Genomic DNA, 27,314 nt, shown 5'->3' with positions numbered 1-27,314 from the left:
CGAAGCACGATGGACCCCAAAGCCAGAAGAAGTTAAAGTTGGAGTGTTGATTCCAGGTGGCAGCAGTCGGAACCACTACAACCTTATCCGACATCGAAAATCTGATCTCTTCTCATCATACAATATCCAAAACCGTCCAATGGCCTTCATTTATTGCAAGCACAAGCATCCAAACCCGTTTTCTAGACACCACAAAGCCCACCAAACGGAGGTTGAGACACAGAACAAACAACCCCCAAGGTTTTCAGGGAGTGAAAAGCAAAAGAGACCATGGCCTCCACTTCATGCTTCTTGCACCACCATGCACTAACCACTCCTGCTAGATCAACCCCATCATCACAACGCCAAGTGGCTAACCTCAAGCCCACCCAGCTGGCTTGCAGAGCCCAAAAGCAGGCAGTACAGGAGGAGGATAATGGTGCTGTGTCTCGCAGATTGGCTCTCACAGTGCTCATTGGTGCTGCTGCCCTTGGCTCCAAGGTAGCTCCTGCTGATGCTGCCTATGGTGAATCTGGTAATACATACATGCTATGCCCTTATTTATTTCTTGGCTTAACTCTGCTTGTCCTAATCGCTAGTCGTCTTAATTGAAGTAGGACTCTACGGGGGTTCCTGCTTAAAATGGTGGCATCATATATATCTTTGGGGACAATCTCCCCAGCTATGGTTTCTTCCAATACACTTAATAAGTATCCACGAGAATTGATCAAATTTTGTCTTACTGATAAGTTGATATGGTCATTTGCAGCCAATATTTTCGGGAAGCCAAAGACAGACACAGATTTCTTGCCCTACAATGGAGATGGATTCAAGTTGTCAGTTCCATCAAAATGGAATCCAAGCAAGGAGAGAGAGTTCCCTGGTCAGGTTCTTAGATACGAGGACAACTTCGATGCCACCAGCAACGTTTCTGTCATGGTCATCCCAACCGATAAGAAATCCATCACCGACTACGGTTCCCCTGAGGAATTCCTCTCCAAGGTAATGCATAACCCCCTTTCCTAATCTTAATCCAGTAGACTTATATAGGAGTTCAAATCTACGTTGAAGATTTTTTTAATTAATATCAAGCTTTGTTTCAAAACCTGAATTATTTTGGAAAGATGGTAGAATATTGCTGACAAATATTTTGCTCTGGTCACTGCAGGTGGATTTCTTGCTTGGAAAACAATCCTCCTTGTTTGCAACCGCATCTGAGGTACTGTCGAAACAACCGAGAGAGAGAGAGAGAGAGAGAGCATTTCTTGATAACGTTGCAGTATAATTCATTTGATTTCTCATGTTGTTTGTATGAAATGCTAAACAACTTCTCTAGCAGGGCAACAACGGCTGCAATTGTCAGACGTCGAGCTATTTTCTGTTTTTAATCAGCCCACAGTGGCAGTGTATATGCATTCTTATTTGATGTAAATCTGAACTGATCATGCAGGGTGGTTTCGACCCCAATACCGTGGCAACAGCTAACATATTGGAGACATCAACTCCAGTGGTTGGTGGGAAGCAATATTTCTTCTTGTCAGTACTGACAAGGACTGCTGATGGAGATGAAGGTGGCAAGCACCAACTGATCACAGCCACTGTGAAAGATGGCAAGCTTTACATTTGCAAGGCACAAGCTGGAGACAAGAGGTGGTTCAAGGGAGCAAGAAAGTTCGTGGAGAGCACTGCAAGTTCTTTCAGTGTTGCTTAAGAGACTTAACTAAGGAATTGTATGTAAATCATATTTAAATCTATGATGTTTGTTTTGAATTGTTGTCTAGCTCTCCTTTTCGCTAAGATTTTAAAGAGTGCTGATTAAGGGAGTTGGGTGGAGTGTGGTTATGGATATTTACATTTAAAGGACCATGGGTTCAAGAAACTTGATAATGCAAGGTTACGGGTTACCTTTAGTGTTTAAACTTTAAAGCATAGAAATTACTGCCCCAAGACGCTTCACAAAATGCTTCTTGATGGAGAACAAAAACATCAAAAAGTTTTTTCTAACAGAACACATCGAATCATTTCTTGGGGGAAAAAAAACCCTCACACCAATTTACAGGTTCTGTCCAAAAGTTTTCTTTATCAACCAGGGAAAAATAAGACCAGCTATCTAATGCACAAGAACGCTAGGTCGGTTTGATGGATGCCCTTAATAGCCAAAATCTACATTCCTTTAAGGTGGCCTTCTACACCATAACATCAGAGGCATAGTGCCATTAGATATCAATCCCAGATGACTTGAAAACCAATGCAATGAGCTTGAAAACCATTGCAAATTTCTTGCAACAATTTCGGCCAACGAGAATTACAGATGCAAGAGAAACTATATGGCGTACAGGTGAATGGAATCAATACTCCGTCTAATCTGTAACTGTAACACCACCACCCCATCATATAAATAAATGCGTCAACAACATTATTATTTTCTTAGCCTTTTAATAATTAAGGAAAGAAATCATCCAAGGTTAAAAATGATAGGGAATTTATTATCAGAAAGTCGCTGCACAGTTCACATGCTTGTTTGATATGAATGTCTGCTGGAAACAAATTAAAGTATATACATGAAAGCAATGGTCAAGGAAAATGAGTATTTATCTGAAAATATCATGCTTGGGTATCTTTCAACTCCCTCCATTGCAGTAGTGGATGCCATTGCAGTGAGCACTCTTGTGCTTCACCTGCAAGGCATTTACACCCCATATTCGAATGGTACGATCATCACTAGCAGATGCTAACATGTGTGGATTTGCTGGATTCCAGCTCACGCAGTTAACGGCTCCCGAATGACCTGGCAATGCCTCTACAAGCTCTCTTGAGGCTCTATGCCACAAATATATCTGCAGATATAGATAATTTGCACTTCAAAAAGAAATGATAACAGCACTTCAGAATGCCACTAGAATATAAAATTAAATATCCAAAACCAAAGAGTTTCATCTACCCTTGTAATAAACATTCACCTTTCAAACACAACAAGCCTAAATTCATCAAAATGTGCTGAACTTAGTTACCTGCATCCCCTATTTATAAACCAATTGCCCAAAATGACAATAGCATGACAAGCAAAGGCTCTTTTACGAGATGAGATTCCAGAATGTTCCAACAGCTTCTTCTTACATGTGTAATTATAATACCATACAATGAACACAGCATAACCTATGTGGAAACAAATTTCACAATACAACAGAGAACACCATGTGGCTAAATATTTTAAGACTCTTGATTTCTTACTCTAATTTCCATAGAACAATTACCAGTCAAATAATAAGTACTATTAAAAGTATAGTAACAAGAACTCATGCAAAAAGAGGTAGGCCTAATGTCCTTATCGACAAGTCTAACAATTCCCGGAGTGTTTTTCCCTCGGTTATTCATATGAGAGGCTGTTTATGGTAGGATCTTAACTATAAATATTAATATCCTAAAAAAGGCGTAATCCTGATAAATCAGTGTTCTCTGTGCAAGAAAAAAAAACAGCAAAATCCACCAATGGCCTCCTGTTACACATTTATATTCAAAAATAAAACTGAAATGCAAGACATTTTTCCATTCCTTCAGATTTTATTTTATTTTATTTTATTATATTTTGATAATGGATGATTTCTTAATCTTGGCTGGTTACTCATTTTGTTTGTGATTTAGTTTTTAGTGAAGAACGAACTTTTATGATTTCTTAATCTTGGCTGGTTACTCATTTTGTTTGTGATTTAGTTTTTAGTGAAGAACGAACTTTTTCACAAGTATGTTTTTATCCATATAAAGGAATGTTATTCTATGAAAAAAAAAATGATAGGGACATTTGATAAATTTATAAAAACGCATGAGTATATACAAATACCTGTAACTCTCCATGCGCATCTGAGCTATTTCTAAAGGTTTTTGGTCACAAAACTGTCAATGTAATTTCCATTTTTTCCCTCCAAAAAGAACAGGATGGAATAGTATACATGTATGGCAAATTGTTGATATAATAATATGCAGAAACATCACAGGACATGTACACCAAAACAAAAGCCTTGTAAGCTTTTTCTGGGGTTGAAAGTGTTGTTTATGAAAAGTAGATTTCTCTAAATTATTCTCTGGGTTATCAATTAGAACTAGTCAGTATACATTATGATTTTTATGCATGGTTAAAGGGGCAGGATAAATAATTTCAGTGTCATACAAATTTAAAAGAAAGTACAGTATGGGCAATCCTATGGCTGTGATCTACATGAGATCTCAACTGCTTAGGAACAAACTACACGATCAGTTACCTAAGAAATGTACAAAAAACTTGACCTTCTTAAAAAAGGCAAGAGCTAACATGCAATATTTGATTCAAATAATGCCCTTCTCTTGATTGACCTAACCAGATCATTACCAAACACCTTTCGAGATAAAATGGGTTAAAGAAGAATAGAAAAGGAAATATTCCCACACAAAAGTTTATGGTTTACGCACAAATAGATGAACAAAACATCTGAATTTCTTGTATACCTTTTGAACTTAAAGAAAAAGATGCACAAGGAAAAGTAATCAAATAGATGAACAAAACCTCTGAATTTCTTGTATACCTTTGAACTTAAAGAAAAAGAAAGCTACCAAAAAATCCATACCTGAGAGTCCTCACTACCACTGGCAATAAAAGCTTGTTCATGTCCCCCAAAACACGATCTAATAACAAACCGAGTACGCTTATGGCCCTTGTATGTGGCAACAAGCCTGATATCACCATCTATATTCCAAAGATGGATTTCCTGGTTCAGAAGATTAACCAGCAAGAACCTATTATCCCTTGATAATGAGAACGAAGTTATTGCTTGATCCTCTTCAATCACTCTCTCAACTTTAGCTTCTCTATCAAGTAATAGTAGTGCAGTTCCTCTACACATACTTATAATCTGCTTCCCATCACTCGTTATCTCTAAATCAGAAATCTTCAGAGTTCGCTGCCCTTTCCAACATTCTACCTCTTTCCCATCCAATTCCCACATGCAGATGCTCTTATCATTGATGCCAGAAAATATCCATTTTCCATCTGGAAACCATCCACATGACACCAGGCCAAGGCCCACTTTCTCATAAACCTGAAGGCATTCACCAGAAGAAACATCCCAGCGCCTGACAACCTCCTCCACCCCACAAGTGAGAAGCTGATGGTCATCAGGACTCCAAGAAACAGAGGAGACAGGTTTTTGGTGACCAGATAATCTATGCTTCAAAGAAACTCCACCATTTACATCAATCTGGAAAACATGACAAATTAATTGGCACATATAAAATTGTTTCATAAGCAGAATGACATAGATGCATATGGGCCTTTAGCAGTCCCTTGTTCTTTGGATAAATCAATGGTTGTTGAGAGAGTTGCACATAGTATACAAGGCATACCCTGTGAAGCTTAGAAATAGTAATGGGAATTAATATTTGATTATTTAAGAATTTTAATAGTGTATGATTACTATGGATGCATAAACAGAGTGATCAGTTTTTTCTGACATCATATGAAAAACCTATTACTGAATATCCCAGGCAGAATGTTGCAAACAAAACCAAATAAAATATGGGAGAAGGGACATGAAAATACAATTGAATAACAGCATAAAATACTAAAAATAAATGATTATACCTCCCATATGATTGCTGATTGATCGCTAGAGGATGAAGCTAAGTATTTCCCATTATGTGAAAATTGTAAGAACCAGACTTCATCTGAATGTGCTTCTAATATCTGTTCCAGTGGGAATAAAAGAAAGACTCAATCTAGTGCTGCCAGTAATACATTGAAAGCCAATTGAAAGCAACTGAAAATGAAAAGGAGTGGTCTGCCCATCGAAATAAAATCTAAAGCAAAAACAAAACAGGAGGAATATAGAATAAAAGAAAATCATCAGTTCACAATCCTTATGAGCAGACAAGCATGCTCTTCATTCACAAAAGAAATAGCCATCAGGCTAACATTTTAATGCTATTAAGACTAGTATAGGGTACATCAGCCTCTACATACCGAGTATACCACATATATTATACTCTTCAGAACAAGGTGGAAGAACAAAAGAACTAACAAAGAAGAATCTGGCAGGTGTAAGGACAAAGGCATGAAGAGTAGACCAAGGACAAAGGCATTAAAAAAATCTAACATGGGGACTGAATCAAGAAATACCTACACAATGTGGTTATCTTATGAAATCCTTGTAGAAGAAGAAAGGGGTCATAAAATGAACTTCATGGAAGATAGAAGTTCAAGTATCTTCCTAGCAGAATTCCCCTCAAAATAACTTCTAAAACTTGCTAGGAAGCACTTTTCTCTAAGCTAAACAGGGATTAGTTAGTTCGATGAAGAAATTATTACAAATTCAGGCACTTTTCTCTAATAAGACATTGAACTTTCAGGATTTTCAGTTCCACAAAAATATATATATTTTTTACGAATGTCACTAAAAATAAGTTTTAAATCTAACCAAGAAGCACTTATTTCAAACTTGAATAGGATTACTAAAAACATACAAATTAATCGCATTAATCAAACTATCCCTCTTTACTTTCCCAATAAAAAGATGACGTGACAGATTTATTCAACTTTGATTACTCTTCTGACCCCACAATTTTTTTACAGTTTGACATTAAGAAGATAATAGCTCTGCATAACTAAAATTTGTTCAAACCACGCAAAAACTAACAGTTAACGAAGAAAAACTCTGCAGCATGGAATACAATCTTAAGCCAAAGAATGAAATAGCAAAAGACCTCCATATAAAGCTACTGTTCCCAATCATGAAAATATGCCTTAACCTGCAAAGTTCGAGAAGGAATCTGATCTCTTCCACACTGATGATCCGAGTATAAAGACATTTCTTTATCCAATAAGTTGTGAAAGATGCAAGCATCTTTTTGTAAGGTAAGAGCCTGTTCAACTAAATGTTCCAATCTGTTTTCAGGTATTATAACTCTTGGGGGAAGCAGTTTCTGCAGTTCCTCCAGCAGCTTGGTCCGAGACTTTGTCCTTCCATAGCCCTGATTCGAAGACCCATCTGAATCACAATGTGTAGGAAATACAATGCAGGAGGAAAGCTCCCGAACTCGACAATTGTTAATGGAGAGAGGAGTAATCTCAGTCCTCAAGGTCTTCAAAGCTTCCATAATTTTGTCCCCATCCAAAAGTTCAAAAAATTTCTGCTCCAATATCAGAAAAGATGCTGACTTGACAATGCTTTCATCCTTTAGACCAATTTTATGTAATGTGGCTACACTTTCATCCCAACTGCCATCGAGAATTTGCTGTGTAAATATATCTACTGAAGATGAATACAATGGTATCCCTGACTCTTCCTCTAAACGCGCATAACTCTTCTTATATCCAAGAGAATATAATGCCTTGGCTATTATTCTGACAAATTCAACTCTTTTAATAACTCCTTTTGAACCAAGAACCTCTTCATCCCCTTCAGATTGTAGGGGACGAGCCATCAAATCCCTAGAAGATCCAACTATGGGTTCTGTTAAAGATGAACCGTTGGAAAGACCTGTCAACCTTCCGGAGGCTAATTTCAGGCGTTTTAAGGCTGGTTCATCATCGTCTACACCTCCCATGAAATGTGCACCTCAGCCCATATATTACAGCAAATGTAGCTAGACAACTAAGGAATACATAATTTAAAATGCCTCCAATGTATCACAATAAATATTTTCCTGCATAACATAGACAAGTAAAATTTGTTAAACTGGGAGCAAGGATGAGACATAGAGTCATAAAAAAGTTCTCCCCTTGAGTATCTGATCTTATGGACAATCAACAACAATCTCACTTATACGAGTCATTCTATGGGTCAACTTTTCTCAAAAGATGTCTTTGTCAACTCATCTCTTGGTTTCTTTGCACAAGCTTCTGTAATTATCACTCCTACTGTCACTGCTATGAGATTTAGAAACTTAAAATTTCACTATTCAGATAAAATTTAAAATGCTTCTGTTCAAGAGATAAATTGGTGAATCAAGTATAACTTCAGCAGAGCATCCATCAATAAACCTAACAGCGTTTAAGAATAAGAATGACAGAATTTTTAAATGATTGGTAACTTCTGCTGGTTCACAGTTTTAAATAGGCAAGAGAACTGATTTCTAAACCATTTTGGAGGGAAAAACTAAAGTGCAGAGATAAAGAAGCGGACCTTGAGAATAAGTTTAGAATAACTGTGAAGCTTGAAGGAAGAAATAACACCTCAAATGAACTCCACTGATGTTTCACTTTTCATTATCTGAATCAAGCCAAAAGTGAAGGAATAAGAATTTCCCACGTAACAATATTGAAGATGGACTTAATAATTTCATTTTTCTTGCAACTTGAGGTTTAGTATATTATAATTTTCACTTCCTAGCATCAATAGCAAGCCCTGCTGATTTGATTTCTGCAAAAACAAACTGGGAAATATGTTGTTATGATGGTTTTGAAGGTAGACAGCTACATCAATTAGAGAATATGTTATCATCTAAACATGCGATGCAATGGAAGACTAGATAATAGCTGGCTTTAAGAACATGGCCATCTACTGGAATCAGATAATGTAGGCAGATAGCTGCACATTACAGATTACTATTCTTTATCTCTATCAAGTTACACTCTGATATGTCATGGTGCAGAATATGATAATACATTGACTCCAAAGTAATAGAAATTCAATAGCTCATCATGCTGCACTTGTATCAGTTGTTTGAGTCAAATAAAACAGCATCCCCCCACCCCACCCCCACTTGAAGAACTGGGTCCTTGAATTACATTTGATTTTAAAGTTTTGAAAAGTGATTATTTTCTTAAAACTCGTCAATCTTTTCCTATATAAATTTTGAGGGAATGAATTACTCACACTTCCATTAACTTCAAAAATCCAATCCACACGCCACATTTAAAGACAGACATTTGATGTGTGGATAGCTGAAACTTCCACCCGATATTGTAAATTCTTAAGAGACTAGGAAATCTAAAACCTGGAACTTGCGTCTTCATTGAGGCAAACCAAATGCCAAGGAACAATATTTATCCTGGACAAAAGTTTTGATTCGGTCATGGAACATGTTAAACAATCTCCAAGGATAACTAATTGAAGTCCTAAAGTGCCACCGAGACCACAGACAATCTAGTGCCCAAGCATTGTCTTTATCAGCATTAATTCTTGACAATGTATGCTCAAAAAGCATAGATTTCAGCAAGTCAAATTGACATGTTCATCAATTAGAACCAGAAAAACTCATTTGGTTCCTTAACAAGGAACCAAACTGAAAAATCCGAAACTTTCATGATCAACAAAGGCCATGAAACAAAAATGTTAACGAGTAACCACACTAATTGCACAAGAAACACAAAATAATAATTGAACCAACACATTACAGTAATGATATACAACAAACACTCAAAACCCGTAAAACCATATGAAAAAGCAATTATCTTTCCAGGAAAAAATAACAAAATCATTTTAATCTCAGTTCATATGCAAAAAATAACTTAAAACCCAGATCAGAAACAACCATTAACGCAATAATACACCATCACCAATCACTTAATAACACAAAACACCAAATCTACTCCAAAAACCAAGCACCCAACTCACAAGCCATCACAAACAACAAGAGATGAAAGCAAACAAAAAATATAACACAATCAGGAAAAAAATAAGTGCAAATTAGGATTTAAAAGAGCAAAATCTGAAATACCCAGAAATCGAAATCAAGTTTGGTAGCCGATTCGGATCATGAGAAAATGAAACCGATTGAGAGGACCCGATATAAAATAATCAGAAATGGGTAAAGGTAAAATAGAGTCTCCTGTTTGTTTCTTTGTCGGTTACATTAAAAGTAGGATATAAAAGCACGCACCGGATTAAACCCAATTTATTTTTTTTTAAATACAAACTTGGAAATACTTGTTAGTGATTATAAGCAGCAAATAGTGATATTATTATTTATTTTATGAAAAAAAATAGAAAAAGTGAAATGGGTTGGTACCTTTGCTTTGTGTATTATAGAAAGAAGCGAAGGATAAAGAGAAGGGAAGGAAGAGAAAGAGAGAGGAGGGGGTTTGGTTAACTCTTTGCGTGGGGGAAACAAACTGAATGGGGTTATGTAGAGACGTAGATTAGATATAGAGAGAGGGCGTGTGTGAGAGAGAGAGAGAGAGAGAGAGAGAGGTGGGGAGGTCTGCAAATCCTGCTTTCACATGGACTCTTAGCCCTTTTGTGGCCCTGCTACGAAATTGGCATGGTATTGTTTGTGAGAGTGGCCCATTTTCTTATCTTGGCTGGACTGGACTGGACTAGGATTATGTTTAGGATTGGGTAAAACTAACTAGTAACTAGGCTTCGTTTCTTAAGCCTAAAGCATGTTTTCCATGTCAAAACCTAATTACTGAATTTCGAAAAGCTAATCTAGAGAAGAAGAAAACAAAACTCAGCCTTCCTGTATTAATAAGAGGTGGAGGTGGGGGTGGAGGGAAAACCCCAAAGCAAGAAGAAGGTACCCTAAAAACGAAGAGGCGTGCAGCCCTTCAAACAACAACGTAATAAAAGAATCGAGAGGGAGCCCTCAAAGTATACCCCTGTTCCGTCCCTCTTCTTTTCGACACTGTGTGTACGTGCATAAGAAAGACTGTTGTCACACACCTAGTCTTTCCTTATTTTGACAGCAGACAAAAACATAAAACATGAACAATCAAGAAACCAAAGCACAGAAAGGAAAAATGGGTAAGAAGAACCAGAGGAAAGCAGCGCAGCAGCAAAACCCTAGAGTTGCAGAAGCTACTCTTATTCGAATCTCGAAAATTCTTGAAAGGTTCCGTGCTGCCCCCGATCAAGGTATTATTGACTTTACCACAAACCTCCTGAAGATGTCTAGGTCTCTCCCTTGTTTTGTTTTCTCTCCTTAAATTATTTAATCTGGGTGTTTCTTATAGTGGGAATTGTTTAAAACTGAAAATTTTCATATGGGTTTTTCTTTGTTTTATAGTTGAAGTAATGAAAATGGTGGAATTCTTTTTTTTTTTATAGATTGTGGTACTTCACTTTTTTTAAAGAAAACATTAGAAGTAATTCACTTGTCACTTTTGTGATGAATGTTGTTCTTTAATTCTAGAAAGAAAAACAAATACCGTTTACTTGGTTGCTATATATTGGCTAGGTGTGTTCTGTTTTTTTCCTGTTTCCTTGAAAATATGCTGTTTAATTTGAGGAAGCTAATATAATTAAACCTGGTAGTATTTGTTCATTAAGTATGCCTATTGATCATGAAGCTAATATAATTAAATTTCGTAGTGTTTGTGTAATGAAATAAAAACAATTTTCTTTTTTCAATCTGCTGTGAAGGTTTCTTTTTCTTTTTTTTCATTATCGGTTTAGAACCAAGAAATTATCATGCAGGCTTTGTCTAGTTCTATATGTTTCAATTTAATCCTGATTAATTAGAAGAACATTAACTTTATCATTACGAGGAAGAACATAATGAATGGTCTTTACTATCCTTATATTACAAAATGCGGTTATTTGATATCGCCCACTTGAGAATTTATTTTGGAAGATCAGTATATTGATGTTTGGATGCTGCATGCAGTTTACACATTCGAAGCTAACCTATCAAACTATGACCGTGCTGTGGTACATGAGGTGTGCAAGAAAATGGGTATGAAGTCCAAGAGTTCTGGGTGAGTGCTTATTTATGTGTCTATGCTTTATCTGACATTGAATAGTGTAAATATATGCCTGTACAAATTCTTATCTTTAACTTGGTCGTAATGATTTCTTCTGATTCCAATATAGTTTCTAACAAACCTGAAATATGTATAGGCGCGGGGGGCAGCGACGTGTTTCTGTTTACAAGAACACAAAGAAGTTAGATGATGTAAAGGGGAAGGAAAACCTCACTCATTTGACATTTTCAGGAGAATCAAAAATGGTTTTGGGAGAACTATTTTCAAACTACCCTCCTGAAGAAGGAGGCTTTGGAGCAGAGCTAGAAGGAAAACATAGTGGAACTGCTGGTAAAACACGAGAGAAAAAAGATGATATCTTCTCTAAACCTTCTAGAAAAAAAGCAGAAATTGCAAAGAAGGTTGAATCATTTGCTTCTAGAATAGAAAAGGATGTAAAGTTAAAACAGGTTATGCAACTTAACTCACTGATTTAGAATTTCGATGCTGTATCTTTATTACTGTCCTCCTACTAGTAGAGCTTAAAGATTTATGCATTCTAGTGATGGCTATTGGTGAAGCTCTATTGTCCTTTCCCTTTTAAAGATCTTATAAATTTTTCAAAGAAGTTGTCTGACAGTAAATGATTTCTGAGATTCCATCATATGTGTGCAGATTGTTGAAGGGAGGTCTAAGCTTCCGATTGCATCCTTTATGGATGTCATTACATCCACTATAGAATCTCACCAGGTAACGCCTAAAGTTTTAGAATCGATGATTTGTCTGCTTGGCTCCTCAATTGAAATTGCGTTAGACATAACTTTATTATTGACAATTCTTTATGTCTATCAAATATGTATTGAATGTGGATTTAGTTGGAGGAAGGAATTGTTTCTAAAAACTGATTCCTTGTTTGCTTGTTTGAGCGACATTTGATGATTGAATTTAGCTTATTTTCCAAAACTTAATGGTCGCTCAATTTGTTTATGCAGGTTGTTCTCATTTCTGGTGAGACTGGGTGTGGAAAGACAACACAGGTTACCAATTCTCTGCTCTGTCTTCTTTATGGTATATCTAATATGGCTTGTAGAAACTGTGTTTCAGAAGTAGCTTTTCTTGCTTTTTATTGTTGTCAGCACATAGACAATTGCATGTGTAGTGAACATGATATGCAATCATGTTTCCTTTGGGTATGTTTTGCTACTAGTCTTTTGGATGTCCAAGTCCCATTTGGTTTTAATGGTCGAATGACAATTTTTTTCCTTAATGTTACATCTATGTTTGATTGCATCATTCAACTTTAGAAACTTGGATAGGTCCTTGGGCTTCAGAACTTTGGTTTTTGCTCTGCATCAGTCCATCTTAAAAATATTGCAAAAAATTTAATAAGAATTGAGATTGACAAACACATATTAAAACAAGGTTGAAGTCCGCCTCAAGGGGAAAAAATCTCTTTCCCTCGAGCTACAAAAATGAGCTACAGAGGTAATGATCCAAAAATAGTCGCAGCCCAGATCATTGGTGGATACAATCATCATTCCGAAGGGGCATATTTTTGGTTTATAATTTAATAAGTTTGCAAAGATAGTTCTGTTTTAATTAAAATCAGTGTTGAAGATTTTGTCAGAATCTCACTGCTACAGATTTGATATCATGGCATAATCTGCCACCTGTCACATCTTTTGTTGCTTCAGGTGTTCAAAATTAATATGAGCTTTCTGCCATATGTCATTGTGATATGGAAACAACCAATTGTGTGAATTTGAAAGACTTGATTGAGCATTTTATAAATTGAAAGTTCACAAATGAGCATTTAGTTCTGCAATCAAACCATATTTAGTTATTGAGTGGAAGAAGAGTACAGGTTTTAGTAGTGTAGGGAAAATCTTGAGATCTGCCAACTTTAGCTACTTTGCAGGATAGGTTAGGCAAATATGTGTTTAAATTGCTTGGTTGAAAAGGTTGGTTTTGGGTTTACAACTTAGAATGTTGTCTATAAAGATGATGTAGGACAACTTTGGATTGGTATCCCACAAAGGATTCATAGTGAGCTAGGTTTGGAGGAATAGAGATTTTAGGTGGGAATTAGGGGGTTTGATGTGTGTGGAATTGAGATCCACTTAGGATGTGTTTTAGGTGGAATTGGGATTGTTACTAGCAAATGACCAAATGAAGAAAAAGGAAGAAGAAAAGAGCACTTGAGAAAAGAGAATAGGAAGAAAAAACACAAGGCCACCCCTTAAACTAAACAAAAAATACTCATAATTCCATTATTCAAGTTCTATGATTACATAGAATAGGTGCTCCTTTTATAAGCACATGTGATGAGGCATTGATTCCCTTGAATAAACCTATGATTATTTTCATTATCATTGAGTTCTGTACTTGTTAAATGTGACGCAGGTGCCACAATTTCTTTTGGACCACATGTGGGGAAAGGGTGAAGCATGTAAAATAGTTTGTACACAACCTCGACGTATCTCTGCAATATCAGGTTTGTGCCACTTGCTAAGCACGTGAAGTTCTAGCTGTTGATATATTTCCAACATATTTGCTTCCCTCGCTTTATGCCCTAATTTTATGCTCTTGATTATTCTTTTGTCTAGTTTCTGAGAGAATTTCTTATGAAAGAGGAGAAAATGTTGGAGATAGCGTTGGATACAAGGTACTTCTCACAAATTCTTGATGACTGTCACAACCTTGAACTAGGTGATTTGAATAATTAGACGAGTAAAAAAAATTCTCTTAATTACTAGTACTTCATAAAAGTGACAACAAGGTTGGAAATCATTAGGAGACAATGTCTCTAACGGACTTTTGTTGATAGATACCCGAGAGACCACGTCCTTTCCTTATCCCTAAGGACCTTCTTGGTTTCAGGGAATGGAAATGAAGTTTTCATTCCAACTTTAGGTGTTTGGTAGTCAATACTGATAGATAGGGAATGCAAATGTGTATGTTAGGGAATGAAATTTTAATATATTTTTCATTCTTGTGGGGGAGGGGTTGTGGGTGTGTAGGAGGACAGGAATGAAAGCCACCCCACATGACCATACCATTGCTAACATAGCAGCCCACACAAAACCTCTACTAGCCACCACCACTATGATAGTCTCCCCTACCACCACATCAAACCCCCTTCCCATACCATACCACCACCACTAAAACCACATCACCATCCTGCTACATTGTCTACACCATGTCCCATTCCTCACTAGCACTACCATCTACTCCACATTGTCACACCACTAGCACAAGCACTCTTTCTTTATTGCCTATCTTTACCTGTACCACCATGGTTTTGTTATCAAGTCTTTTATGGTTTCGAGCTACATGTACCAAATGCAGTAATGAGACTTCATTTGTTATTTCTATTCCCTGTTTTTTCTGTTTTTTATTCCTGGCAACAAAATGGCCATCAGGAGTTCACTGGGGTTGGTACTGGGTAGCTCAAGCTATTTGATCCAAGTTAAACTATGTCGATAGTTAAAATTTTAGATTTCCCACTGTTAGGTATTTCTTGGATTGGTTATTTTCATTTCTCACCAGAATTACCCCTGGTATTGTTTCTCAACATGAACTATTAATTTATCTTGGGGTTTGTGGATGTCTCACCATGAACTATTAATTTATCTTGGGGTTTGTGCAACACTAAATCTGGAAAATAGAATATTGTATCCATTAAATCTTGCCCACATGTTCATGCATAGCAACCATTAACAAACTTCACCTTGGATCCTAAATTCGTCATTTGCCATCTTATTTTATGTATGGAATTGGTTCTACATTCATATACTGTACTGCTGCTGACTAAATTTTTAAATATTAGATTCGTTTGGAAAGTAAAGGTGGGAAGCACTCGTCAATTGTGTTCTGTACAAATGGGGTTCTATTGAGGATTCTGGTTTCCAAGGGCATCACTGGGTCGCAGAATGAAGCTAATACAGCGGCCAAGGAAAATGTTTCCGACTTAACTCATATTATTGTGGTATTTAGCTACAGTCTTCCTAATCTTCCTTTTCAATATCATTGTCTCTTACTTGATTAGGATCATGTTATATTTGTTTGGGGTGACATTGTTTGATTAGCATTTTCTGTTTGACGGTTTTATATCTTGGCAATAGTTAATTGTTGTAGTCTAGTGTGTGTGTGTAAAATGTAAATAATAAACAGAACAATGAAACAGCACTCAGCAGACTCTGATTTTAGCATTGCCTTTTCCAGAATAATTCCATGAACTCAGATGATTCTTTCGATCCCCATTATTTCAACTTTCTTCATAAATACATCTATATGCAATAGGTTGCTCACCAATGACCCAATTTTTGCTGTACAGGATGAAATTCATGAAAGGGATCGCTTCTCTGATTTCATGTTGGCAATTATTAGGTACTAAATACATGATTTTAAAATTTTCAAGCAGTTTTATCTTGCTTTAATTTAATAGCTATGACAATAATTGAGCCTTAACTCGAATCTTTTCAATTGAGGAAAATTTGTTACATTGGATATAACTCTGAAATACTTAGAATCAATACTGTATGTTTTATCACTTTGTGTCTAATTCTTGTATACTTTCCATTATTGGATTATTTTCTCTGAAATTTCTTCCTTATGTGCAGGGACATACTTCCTTCACATTCTCATCTTCGGCTGGTTAGTTTAAATTTTTATGTTCTATTCTAAAAGGATCCATCAACGCTTTTAGGATTGTTTCCTTATCTTCAACAATTTTGATTAGCAATTAATTATTGTATTCTTATAATCAAACATACAGATATTGATGAGTGCCACTCTTGATGCTGAACGATTTTCACAATATTTTGGTGGCTGCCCAATTATCCGCGTTCCTGGGTTCACTTATCCTGTAAAAATTATTTCATAGTGTGTCAGTTAAAATTGTTTATCCTTAATAATCTTATCATTTATTGTTGGTTTTTTTTTTTTTAATATTATTCAGGTCAAAGCTTTCCATTTGGAGGATGTGCTTTCTATCTTAAATTCCAGAGATGATAATCATCTTGATTCTGCTATGCCAAATGTCCTGGATGAAGGTCATGAATTAACAGAGGAAGATAAAGCTGCTTTAGATGAAGCTATTAACTTGGCTTGGTCAAATGATGAATTTGATTCCCTCCTAGATTTGGTTTCTTCTGAAGGAACCCCAAAGGTGTATGATTATCAGCATTCTGTGAGTGGACTGACACCACTGATGGTCTTTGCTGGAAAGGGTAGGGTTGGTGATGTTTGCATGCTCCTCTCTTTGGGCGCAAACTGCAATTTACAGTCCAAGTGTGGATTAACAGCACTGAAATGGGCTGAACGAGAAAACCAGGAAGAAGCTGCTGAAGTAATAAGAAAACATGCTCAGAATGCCTTGGCTGATTCCTCGGAACAACAGCAACTTCTTGATAAATATATGGCAACAATTAATCCTGAACTTATTGATGTGGTTCTTATAGAGCAGTTAATAAAGAAAATATGTGTTGATTCCAAAGATGGTGCTATCCTTGTTTTTCTTCCAGGGTGGGATGATATAAATAGAACGCGGGAGAGATTACTTGCGAACCCGTTTTTTAAAGATGGTTCCAAGTTTATTATAATCTCTCTCCATTCTATGGTTCCATCTGTGGAGCAAAAGAAGGTATTCAAACGCCCACCTCAGGGTTGCCGAAAAATCATTCTTTCAACTAATATTTCTGAAAGTGCCATTACTATTGATGATGTGGTATATGTTATAGATAGTGGACGCATGAAAGAAAAAAGTTACGATCCTTATAACAATGTATCAACTCTTCAATCATCCTGGGTATCTAAAGCAAGTGCAAAGCAACGAGAGGGACGTGCAGGGCGCTGTCAGCCTGGAATATGTTATCATCTATATTCAAAACTCAGAGAATCTTCTTTGCCAGATTTCCAAGTTCCTGAAATCAAGAGAATGCCAATTGAGGAACTCTGTTTACAGGTAATTTTTCTATAAATTCTCTCTTTAAATGGAGGCATGGGTTGTGAAAGCTTTTATGATTGCTTATTTTCTCTTTCCTTCTTTAACTCTTGTCGTCATTACAGGTGAAGTTGCTTGATCCCCATTGCAAGATAGAAGCTTTCTTGCAAAAGACATTGGACCCTCCGGTTCCAGAAACCATACGCAATGCTGTTGCTGTTCTTCTAGATATTGGGGCTTTATCAGTGGATGAAACATTGACAGAACTGGGAGAGAAGATCGGTTGCCTACCTGTTCATCCATTGACGAGCAAGATGATTTTCTTTGCCATATTGATGAATTGCCTTGACCCAGCTTTGACACTGGCATGTGCATCTGATTATAGAGATCCATTTACCCTTCCTATGCTGCCTAATGAAAAGAAGAGAGCTGCTGCTGCTAAGTTTGAGCTTGCTTCATTGTATGGTGGGCACAGTGATCAGCTAGCAGTTTTAGCAGCTTTTGAGTGCTGGAACAATGCGAAGAATAGGGGTCAAGAAGCATCGTTTTGTTCACAATACTTCATCTCTTCAAGCACCATGAATATGCTGCAAGCCATGCGTAAACAGCTCCAGAGAGAACTAATACGCAAGGGGTTTATTCCAGAAAATGTCTCTAGTTGTAATACAAATGCGCATGTTCCAGGTATAGTCCATGCTGTCCTTGTGGCTGGTCTGTATCCAATGGTGGGGAGGTTCCTTCCACCTAAAAATGGAAAGCGTGTTGTGGAGACTACTAGCGGTGCTAAAGTTCGGTTGCACCCTCAGTCCCTTAATTTTAAATTATCATTTTGGAAATCTAATGACTACCCATTGGTTATATATGATGAGATAACTCGAGGAGATGGGGGTATGCACATAAGGAACTGTACTGTCATTGGTCCACTGCCATTATTGCTACTCGCAACAGAGATTGTAGTCGCTCCTGCAGAGAATGATGACGAGGATGATGAGGAGGACGACGACGACTATGATAGTGCAGATGGAGCTGAAAGTGATGAAGATGGAATGGAGATACATGGCAAATTAGGCACTCAACAGGGTGAGAGGATCATGTCCTCTCCCGATAATTCAGTTATGGTTGTTGTGGATCGGTGGCTTTATTTTGGAGCAACAGCCCTTGATGTTGCTCAAATTTACTGCTTGAGAGAGCAATTATCTGCAGCAATCTTATTCAAAGTACGTGCTTCAGTTTCCTTCTCCTTCTTGTCTTTTCTGAGTCTGAATAGGATTCGTTCCAATACACACTGATATACTAGGTCTTCTCCTTCATCAAACCTTATTGTTCAACCTTAATTTGACGATGTCATCCATTTTCTTTTAGGTGACACATCCTCACAAAGAACTTCCTCCTGCTCTTGCGGCCTATACATATACTACGGCTTGTATTCTGTCCAATGATGGGCTATCTGGGATTTCATTACCAGGAGAATCCGTGGAGTCACTGACTTCAATGGTCCATGCAACTGAGATTGACGAGTCCTGTTCTGGAAGGAGAGGGATCAGTCAGAATCCAAATAGCTTCCTTAGCTCGCTGAAGAACAACACACAGCAGACCGCTCCTCGTTATCACAATGCTAGGAGTCCTAATCAAAGGCCTACATTGCAAGGCTCCACATCAGCTGGGCACAGTATGCAAGGGCCATCGGGTCCAAGGGGAGATTCCTATAAGCGGCAGCGTGGAAATGCAACCAGACAGCACGTACGCTATTTGTAGGGATTCAGCTTGTTTCATAGAAAGTTCATGACAGTGATATGGGCTTGTTCACTAGGCTTTGTCCCGGCAATATTCTAGTGTAACAGTCCCTCGGTTTTTTGGTTGGGCTAATGTACAAGTTGCCGAGTTGTTGCTCAATATTGTTAGTGTTGTTCCTTCTTTTCATTTCGGTCGATTAAATTTCTCTACTCTTTAAGTGTTTCTTTTTTTTGGGTACCAAACTTATAAATTTCCCTCCATAGTCGAGCTTGATCCACTTTGGAAACCATGTTATCGAGAAACCGCGTATACAAAAAACTTAAAAGATATCATCAAGTGTTCTACTAACAAAACAAAACGGAGTCCGTTTGTAAATTAAATATTTCCCTTCAATCATTTTATCATCTGGCCATTTGGGGCACCTACTCTGCTTGGTTGAAAGTACAGAGGAATCTGTTCAGATAAACCAATGGCTTTGTGTTCTTCTGAACAAAGGTTTTTTTTAAAAAAAAATAAAGAAAGAAAGAAACCAGAAACCCATCTGTAACGATGGCTTCTACCTCAAAAGGGCTCTATCTTGAGTTCTAGAGGCGCCGACACAAGGAAAAGGTTCACAGGCCATTAATATTCTGCTTAGTTCTCTTCTCCATTGTCATCCTCTCAAAAGGCTATGCATCCCTCTATAAGGTACATGCAAGGTCTTCCTTTTCTTTTTCTTTTTCTTTTTCTTTTTTTACGTAGAGAATGGTTTACAGAACATACAACTTGAAAGGCAGCAAAAGCCAATAAAGGATAGTAACATCGCGACCTCACTCAACGAACACGAGATAGAATCAGAACCTAGAAAATGAAGTCCAAAAGCAGAGTGGCGTGGTGGATAGGCAACAAATTGAATCACATCGACACGGAGGACGAGGACGACGACAAGCATTTAGTTACTTTAACTAATCGGTGAATTTATTTTAAGCTACCCCTTTTATACCATCACCGACAACTTTGTCACCCCTGGTCATGCGAGCAAGCGTGGTGGTGCCTGTTGTATGTAATAAATCCGTAAAGAAGTACCATTGGCCATCTCAAAAACCTGATACCTGGGCTGACAAGTAAACGCCCTAGGGCAGATTGCGGAAGAGCTTAAACCTAAAAGCAAGATCTGCAAAGAAAGCACAAACCCATCTCCACCGATGGCTTCCTCCAACTCCAACTCATCAAAATGGGATTATGATGTGTTCTTGAGTTTTAAGGGTGCAGACACAGGGAAAGGTTTCACAGACCATTTATATTCTGCTTTGGTTCGAGATGGAATCCACACATTTAGAGATGTTAATGAGATCAATAGTGGTGAAGAAATTGGACCCGAGTATCTTCAAGCAATTGAGAAGTCAAGGTTTTCTATTGTCATTCTCTCAAAAGGCTATGCATCCTCCACTTGGTGTCTTGATGAGCTTGTGCACATCCTCGAATGTAGAAAAGAAGGAGGTCATGCTGTTTGGCCTGTCTTTTATGACATAGATCCATCTGACGTTGAAGAGCTGAAAGGGAGTTTTGAAGAAGCTTTTGCTGAACATGAAAAGAGTTTCAAGGATGACATGGATAAAGTGCAGAGATGGAAGGATGCTCTCAGAGAAGTTGCTTACCTCAAGGGCCTGGATCTACAAAAACATTGGGATGGGTAAGTAGCTATCAACTATAAGATGCCATCGTTGATCTCTTGCAAAAATGAAAATATTGATTTGCACTAATCACTTGAGATTTCATGCAATTACATTGATCAATCATTCTGTTTTGAAATTACAGCAAGTACTTTTATTTTGTGTTGGAAAAAACCCATTGAATTTAAACTTTAGGAATTAATTACATGATATATATTTATTACAACAAAATCATATTCCTGCTCCTCACTATTCGTATTTCACCCATCATTTTTCTTTCTTGTTCCTTAGCCCATGCTTGTTAAAAAAAAATTGGGTTCACCAAACTTCTACCTCTGCTCACTCTCTCCTTCCCATGCCGTCTCTCCCCTTCTGTTGCCGATTTTCTCCAGGTTCTGTGCCCCTCCCCCCGCCCAAATCTATTAGCAAAGAAGCTTAGCAATAGCATGTTAGTTCTTGCGAGTTAAGAAGTCCACGTCCAGCATGCACAAAGGGTGAGGATTGAAGCAACCAATCTGCTGCAGAATGGTGTTCTGGTTTTAATGTGTTATATAATATAATATAATATAATTCTGTCACATAGCGAAATGTAGTGATATATTATAATTAAGCTTATTGGTTTATGCCGCTATGTCGTGTCATGTGTGTATTATGCCTTGGATTTATCGCCTCGCTAGTTGCTCCTGCTCGCAATACGTGTTCTATGGACACTTTGGATTCACATGCATTATATCCTCTACTTTTGGTATTCACTTCATTCATAAAATTGCAGGCATGAAGCAAAAAATATTGACTATATTGTTAAGGAGATTTCAGACAGACTTGACCGAACAATCTTGAGTGTCACTACACACCCAGTTGGTTTGCTTTCTCGTGCAAAAGAGGTGATTTCATTGCTAGGTGAAAAGCTAGTAGATGTCCGTATAGTTGGGATATATGGGATGGGGGGTATAGGCAAAACGACTGTTGCCAAGAAGGTTTACAATTTAGTCTTCCATGAATTTGAAGGTAGCTGCTTCCTTGAAAATGTTAGAAAAGAATCAATTTCCAAGGGCATAGCCTGCTTACAGAGGCAACTTCTCTCGGAGACCTTGAAAAGAAAACATGAAAAGATAGACAACATTAGTAGAGGATTGAACGTGATAAGAGACAGGCTGCATCGGAAGCGCATTTTCATTGTTCTGGATGACATTGATGAACTAGAACAGCTGAATAAGATTCTTGGAAATTTCGACTGGCTTTTTCCAGGAAGCAGGGTGATAATAACAACTAGAATCAAGGATCTGCTACAACCATCAGAGTTGTATCTACAATACGAGGTTGAGGAACTGAATAACGATGACTCTCTTCAGCTCCTACGTTTACATGCCTTTAATGAACACCATCCCGTTGATAATTACATGGATTGCATGAGAAGAATTGTATCTTATGTTAGAGGAATTCCTCTAGCTCTTGAAGTCTTGGGCTCTTCTTTGTGCGGCCAAACCATCAATGTATGGAATAGCAAGTTGGAAAAGCTGAAAGTGATTGGCAACGGAGACATCCACAACAAACTTAAAATAAGTAATGATTCTCTTGATGATACTGAGAAATTTATATTTCTAGATATTGCATGTTTCTTCATTGGATTTAACAAGGATTACATCATGAGCATACTTGAAGATTGTGGTTTCTTTCCTGCTGATGGAATTAATACTCTCATGAGGAGGTGCATTGTAAAAGTTGGACCTGATAATAAGTTATCGATGCATGATTTGCTTAGGGACATGGGAAGAGAGATCGTTCGCCAAGAGTCTTCTACAGATCCCGGGGAACGTAGCAGACTGTGGCGCCAAGAAGATGTCATCGATGTAATAACTGACCGAATGGTAAGAGAATCATTGGTAAAGGTTTTCACATCTATAAAATAAATCCATGAATGCATTAGTTTCTTGTTTTAATAGCCAATATTTTTCTTCAATCAGGGTACAAAAGCAGTTGAAGGCCTCATTCTAAACCTGCCAGGATTAAAACAGTCGTTTAGTACCAAGGCATTCAAAAAGATGAAAAAGCTACGACTGCTGCAACTCAATTGCATATGCCTTGAAGGAAGCTATGAATATATTTCCACTAAATTAAGGTGGCTGTGCTGGCTTGAATTCCCTTTGAAATCAATACCACCTGATCTTTATTTGGAAACTTTGATTGCTCTAGATATGCGCTATAGCAGTCTACACCAGTTTTCGGAGGAAATAAAGGTGGCTTATGATATCTTTTCAATTTTCCTACAAGCATATTATTTAGTTCAAAAGGGTAAACATTTAACATCTTACTCATATCTTATTATGTTCTATTATCGCAGTCTCTTAAAAAGCTGAAATTCCTCAACCTTAGCCACTCCCATGAGCTCACCAAGACTCCTAACTTCGAAGGCTTACCTTGTCTTGAAAAATTGATACTTAAAGATTGCGTTAGTTTGGTAGAGGTTCATGACTCCATTGGAATTCTTGGTCGTCTTCTTCTTCTGAATTTCAAAAATTGCAAGAGCCTTAAAACTCTTCCAGGGAGCATCTGTGCTCTAAGCTCACTTAAGAAGCTAAATGTGTCAGGTTGCTTGAAACTTGAGGGATTGCCTGAAGATTTGGGGAGTCTGAAATCCTTGGTTGTTCTTCTTGCTGATGGAACTGCAATAAGTACTATTCCAGAAACCATTGGAAATCTAGAAAAACTTAAAATATTGTCTTTTCATGATTGTCATCTTATCTTTTCCCCAAGAAAATTTCCACAAACAATGAACATCTTCCCAGCTTCTTTACAAGAACTAGATCTCAGACACTGCAACTTATCTGATTCCATGATTCCGCATGATTTTCGAGGCTTATTCCTTCTGCAAACTTTGAAATTATGCGGGAACAACTTTACAAGCTTACCAGCTAGCATTGGAAACCTTCCTAAGCTTACAAAACTTTTGCTAAACAACTGCAAAAGACTGGAGTACATCCCAGAGCTTCAGTCAAGCTTGGAAACATTCCATGCAAATGATTGCCCTAGGCTGCAATTTATTAACATGAAATTCTGGCGAGGAGGAGAGCTGAAATTGAATGGTTGCCGAAACTTAAAATGCTTGCAGGGATTTTTCAACTTGGAACCCTTAGGAGTGGACGTTGTGGAAAAAATTCTTGGAACTTGTGGCTTGGTCACGGAAAAACCTTTCCCAGCTGTTGAAGTGCATATAATTAATAATCTGACAAGAACTGCTATAATTAGCCCTCTACAGGTTTCTTATCTCTCCCTCTGATGTGACTGCGTGCTCACATGCCGATGCTAGCACACACAGATATGGTTGTTTGGCTTGTTTATGTACTGATCCTATGGTTCTAATGCAACAGGCTCTTTGTGAAAAATCTATTTACAGCATCTTTTTACCAGTGAAGGATATTCCAACACGGTTCAGCCATCAGAATGAAGGAGACACAATATCCTTGCAAGTGCCCGCACTTGATCCTGGTTGTAAAGTAACAGGATTTCTTATATCGGTAGTTTATGCATGGGAAGATTCCCTTGAATCCTGCTATTTATCCCCTAACATTACAGTTATTAACAGAACAAGAAATTTTGACTGGATTTATGACCCACGAGTCACCTTCTTTCCATGTGAAGTCGAACAGGATATGATGTGGCTGAGCTGTTGGTTGTTTGAGAATGAAATAAACGAGAAAGACGTGGTAGATATGAGCTGGAGATTTCAGGATGAGGTGGAAGAAGGGGATCAACTGGAGGTCTTGATTGACATGGGTTTTGGAATTGTCGTGAAAAGGTGTGGCATCCACTTGCTTTACCATCACAACGATTTACAGGGTTCCCAGTCAAATGATATACTAGCTGCTATTTCACATGCTTCCTTTTCAAGACACCATGGGAGGTTTATGATGTCAAGTCGTCTGTGGTTGACATTCAATCGCAACTGCCATGAAGTAACACTTACTCGAAGGTGGTATGATGTACAAAGTTTCAAGAGGTAAGCATAACAGATTACAAGTTCATTACATCATTTTGAGATTTTCTTTTCCTCGCTATACCAAAGCGGTTCATTATTACTTGCCCCCCAAAAAATAACATTAGAAAGAGTGTCCTAATAGACTTCAATAGTTTCAAGAGTCTCCAAAAGTTTGAGTATAGTTTTAATTGCTTCTCTCTATTTGCTTGGCAGATGGTCAAATAAAAGGGAGCAAAGGGTGAACGAGCTACCTGATTTTTATCGATGAAAGAATTTAAACAACTAAGCTTTACAGAAGTTCCAAAGATCACGAAATCTTGTTATCTTTGGATTATTAATTGCTTCCTAGAAATTTAGTATCCTGTAGCCTTAATTGGACAGCTTGAACCATATTCTTAACAGTACTGCTTTCATTTGATGAGCCAGAATGATGGGCCCTCTGAATTGCCCTACAAGATTCTGAACTCCAACCAGAAGCCGTGTTCTATCACTTCGACAAAACTGAAGAATTTGCAGCCATACTCTTTTAGAAAATATTCACGTGAAAAAGAGGTGATTCCTATCTTCATCATCTACTTTACACAGGACACAAATAGGATTGACGCCTTCCCATTTTAATCTTCCTTTCTCTTCGTAGTTAAGCTGTCCAAAATAGCTGGCCAAAACATGAAGCTGTGTTTTGGAATATGTAATGGCTTCCGGATCAACTGAAACCAAGCCACTCTGTTCCCCCTTTTCCTGATCTATTCCCAAGAAATTTTGACTGGAAATTGCCCGTCGATGGTGAGCTTCCAAGTGACACTACCCTTTTGTACACAAGTACGATATAGAATACCACCCATAGCATGCTGAATAGCCTTCATAGCATCTTATCTGGCAAAAGGCCATTTCCATTCACCACCTGTGAAAGCTTTGCTGTTGAGGGCAACCCAGACTCAGAAAAGATCATTTGGCCATATTTTTTAACCGAAGGTCCCACCAGAGAAAGATATGCTCTCCATTGCCCACTACATGCTCAATTTGATCCCAAGTTACAGTTCTCAATTTTAGCAATTTTCTCCAAGTCCATGAACAATCATTTGAAAGAGCTAGATTCAAATTGTGCATCATAAGATATAAACCTTGCAACTGTTGTGCTATGTTGCGTTACATTAGAGAGGTGAGAGTATAACCCAAGTTGGAAGTCGATCCACAATAAGCTGTTGCTCTCTACGCTGAGCGAAGGAATTCATTCGTTGGTTCAAAGGAGATCAGTTCGGTTCTTAAAAAAAGGAGTTGTGCTTCGCTTGTAAAGAGAAGCAAATCTCATTTAGTTTCTAGTTTGTTAGGACATAATATTTTGTTGATTTCTTGAGCTGTTTGTCTTGCTTAACCATGCTCAGTTCCGTAGATGTAGTTGCTATCTACTTCAGTTACTCCTTGCTTCTCATTGATGCCGCTCTATATTTGCTATCCATGTTAATCCTCTGACGGCAAAAACCTGAGGTTATCTACCATCTGCATAAACATAAGTAAAGGTTGTCAATTCTGTTCCGTTTCGCTCGGAATGGCCGAAACGTTCCATATCAATTCAAAAAACGAAACAAAACGGAACAAATTTCATCTCATTTTAAATCTTGGTCTGTTCCGGATTTTTCAGCTAAATTCCACCCGGAACTGTTTCATTCCACATGTTCCGTTCCGCTTTTAAAAAGTCATTGAATCAAATTGAACCTTGTTCAATTTAATTAATTAAACCACCCAATTATAAAAAGTTTTTTTTCATTATAATTTTTAATAATAATATTGAAAATTATTATTATTATTTTCATTAACAATAATATTAATTCTTTAAAATTAGATTTATCATTAATATATATGGTTTATATTCATGTTGTTTTTTTCATGTTTATACTTAGGAATTTGAGCAAAACAAAGGATGTTTTAGATTCCATTAGCCTTGATAACATTAACCTAACTTTATATTTAAAATATTTGTGTTAAAACATTTTACTTTCATAATATTTTGATATTTTGTTTAAGTTAAATTACTTTAAGTTAAAGATCTATTTAATCTTGACTATTTAGAAATATTTTAAATTTTAAAATTATATTTGTTTGGCATTGTGTTTGTATTGCATAATTTATAATTAATTTATCTTGAATTTGAATTATGTTTGTTGAATATATATATATATATATATATATATATATATATATATATATGAACAGTACAACCCCGAAACGGTACGCCGAAACTCTTCGAAACTTAAACATTTCATTTCAATTGAAAAAACAAAACACCTATTAAAACGGAATTGACAACCTTGTTATCAACGCCAAAAATGTTTCAAGGATAGAAAGACATGCATTCCACATGGCAATACAAGTTTCATTTAT

The 27,314-nt window shown here is 37.2% G+C and overlaps 4 protein-coding genes across 7 annotated transcripts; 3 read left to right on the top strand and 1 right to left on the bottom strand.

Moving 5' to 3' along the window:
• The first annotated feature begins 99 nt into the window (after positions 1 to 99).
• LOC7464819 (oxygen-evolving enhancer protein 2, chloroplastic) lies at positions 100 to 1,749 on the top strand. Its single transcript, XM_002307534.4, has 4 exons — positions 100 to 514; positions 749 to 981; positions 1,148 to 1,198; positions 1,430 to 1,749. Exons 1-4 carry the CDS (start codon positions 271 to 273, stop codon positions 1,688 to 1,690), a joined length of 789 nt encoding a protein of 262 aa, XP_002307570.1. The 5' UTR covers positions 100 to 270; the 3' UTR covers positions 1,691 to 1,749.
• A 695-nt stretch (positions 1,750 to 2,444) lies between these two features.
• Positions 2,445 to 10,148, bottom strand: LOC7464664 (WD repeat-containing protein 26 homolog). 4 transcript variants are annotated; one of them, XM_052453017.1, is made up of 7 exons: positions 9,667 to 9,916; positions 8,823 to 8,997; positions 8,130 to 8,216; positions 6,754 to 7,650; positions 5,591 to 5,692; positions 4,578 to 5,207; positions 2,445 to 2,816 (listed from the first exon to the last, which is right to left on the bottom strand). In XM_052453017.1, exons 4-7 carry the CDS (start codon positions 7,549 to 7,551, stop codon positions 2,601 to 2,603), a joined length of 1,746 nt encoding a protein of 581 aa, XP_052308977.1. In that variant the 5' UTR covers positions 7,552 to 7,650; positions 8,130 to 8,216; positions 8,823 to 8,997; positions 9,667 to 9,916; the 3' UTR covers positions 2,445 to 2,600. The 4 variants fall into 4 exon arrangements, with proteins under 4 accessions (XP_052308977.1, XP_002306758.1, XP_024457621.1 ...); XM_002306722.4 differs by lacking the exons at positions 8,823 to 8,997; positions 9,667 to 9,916 and adding an exon at positions 9,958 to 10,147; XM_024601853.2 differs by lacking the exon at positions 8,823 to 8,997.
• A 223-nt stretch (positions 10,149 to 10,371) lies between these two features.
• LOC7464663 (DExH-box ATP-dependent RNA helicase DExH6) lies at positions 10,372 to 19,584 on the top strand. Its single transcript, XM_024601850.2, has 14 exons — positions 10,372 to 10,802; positions 11,554 to 11,644; positions 11,787 to 12,099; positions 12,305 to 12,379; positions 12,622 to 12,666; positions 14,033 to 14,123; positions 14,236 to 14,294; positions 15,459 to 15,617; positions 15,966 to 16,018; positions 16,252 to 16,285; positions 16,407 to 16,496; positions 16,590 to 17,594; positions 17,699 to 18,790; positions 18,936 to 19,584. The coding sequence occupies exons 1-14, from the start codon at positions 10,652 to 10,654 to the stop codon at positions 19,326 to 19,328; spliced, it is 3,651 nt and encodes a 1,216-aa protein (XP_024457618.1). The 5' UTR covers positions 10,372 to 10,651; the 3' UTR covers positions 19,329 to 19,584.
• A 135-nt stretch (positions 19,585 to 19,719) lies between these two features.
• Positions 19,720 to 25,405, top strand: LOC7464818 (disease resistance protein RPV1). Its single transcript, XM_002307531.4, has 6 exons — positions 19,720 to 20,979; positions 21,732 to 22,827; positions 22,924 to 23,196; positions 23,301 to 24,215; positions 24,328 to 24,956; positions 25,149 to 25,405. Exons 1-6 carry the CDS (start codon positions 20,492 to 20,494, stop codon positions 25,201 to 25,203), a joined length of 3,456 nt encoding a protein of 1,151 aa, XP_002307567.4. The 5' UTR covers positions 19,720 to 20,491; the 3' UTR covers positions 25,204 to 25,405.
• Positions 25,406 to 27,314: the final 1,909 nt, after the last annotated feature.

The sequence above is a fragment of the Populus trichocarpa genome, chromosome 5, assembly GCF_000002775.5.
Source record: "Populus trichocarpa isolate Nisqually-1 chromosome 5, P.trichocarpa_v4.1, whole genome shotgun sequence".
Taxonomy (NCBI): Eukaryota; Viridiplantae; Streptophyta; class Magnoliopsida; order Malpighiales; family Salicaceae; genus Populus; species Populus trichocarpa.
Note: the sequence above shows the minus strand (reverse complement) of the source record. Positions and strands in the feature narration are given on the sequence as shown.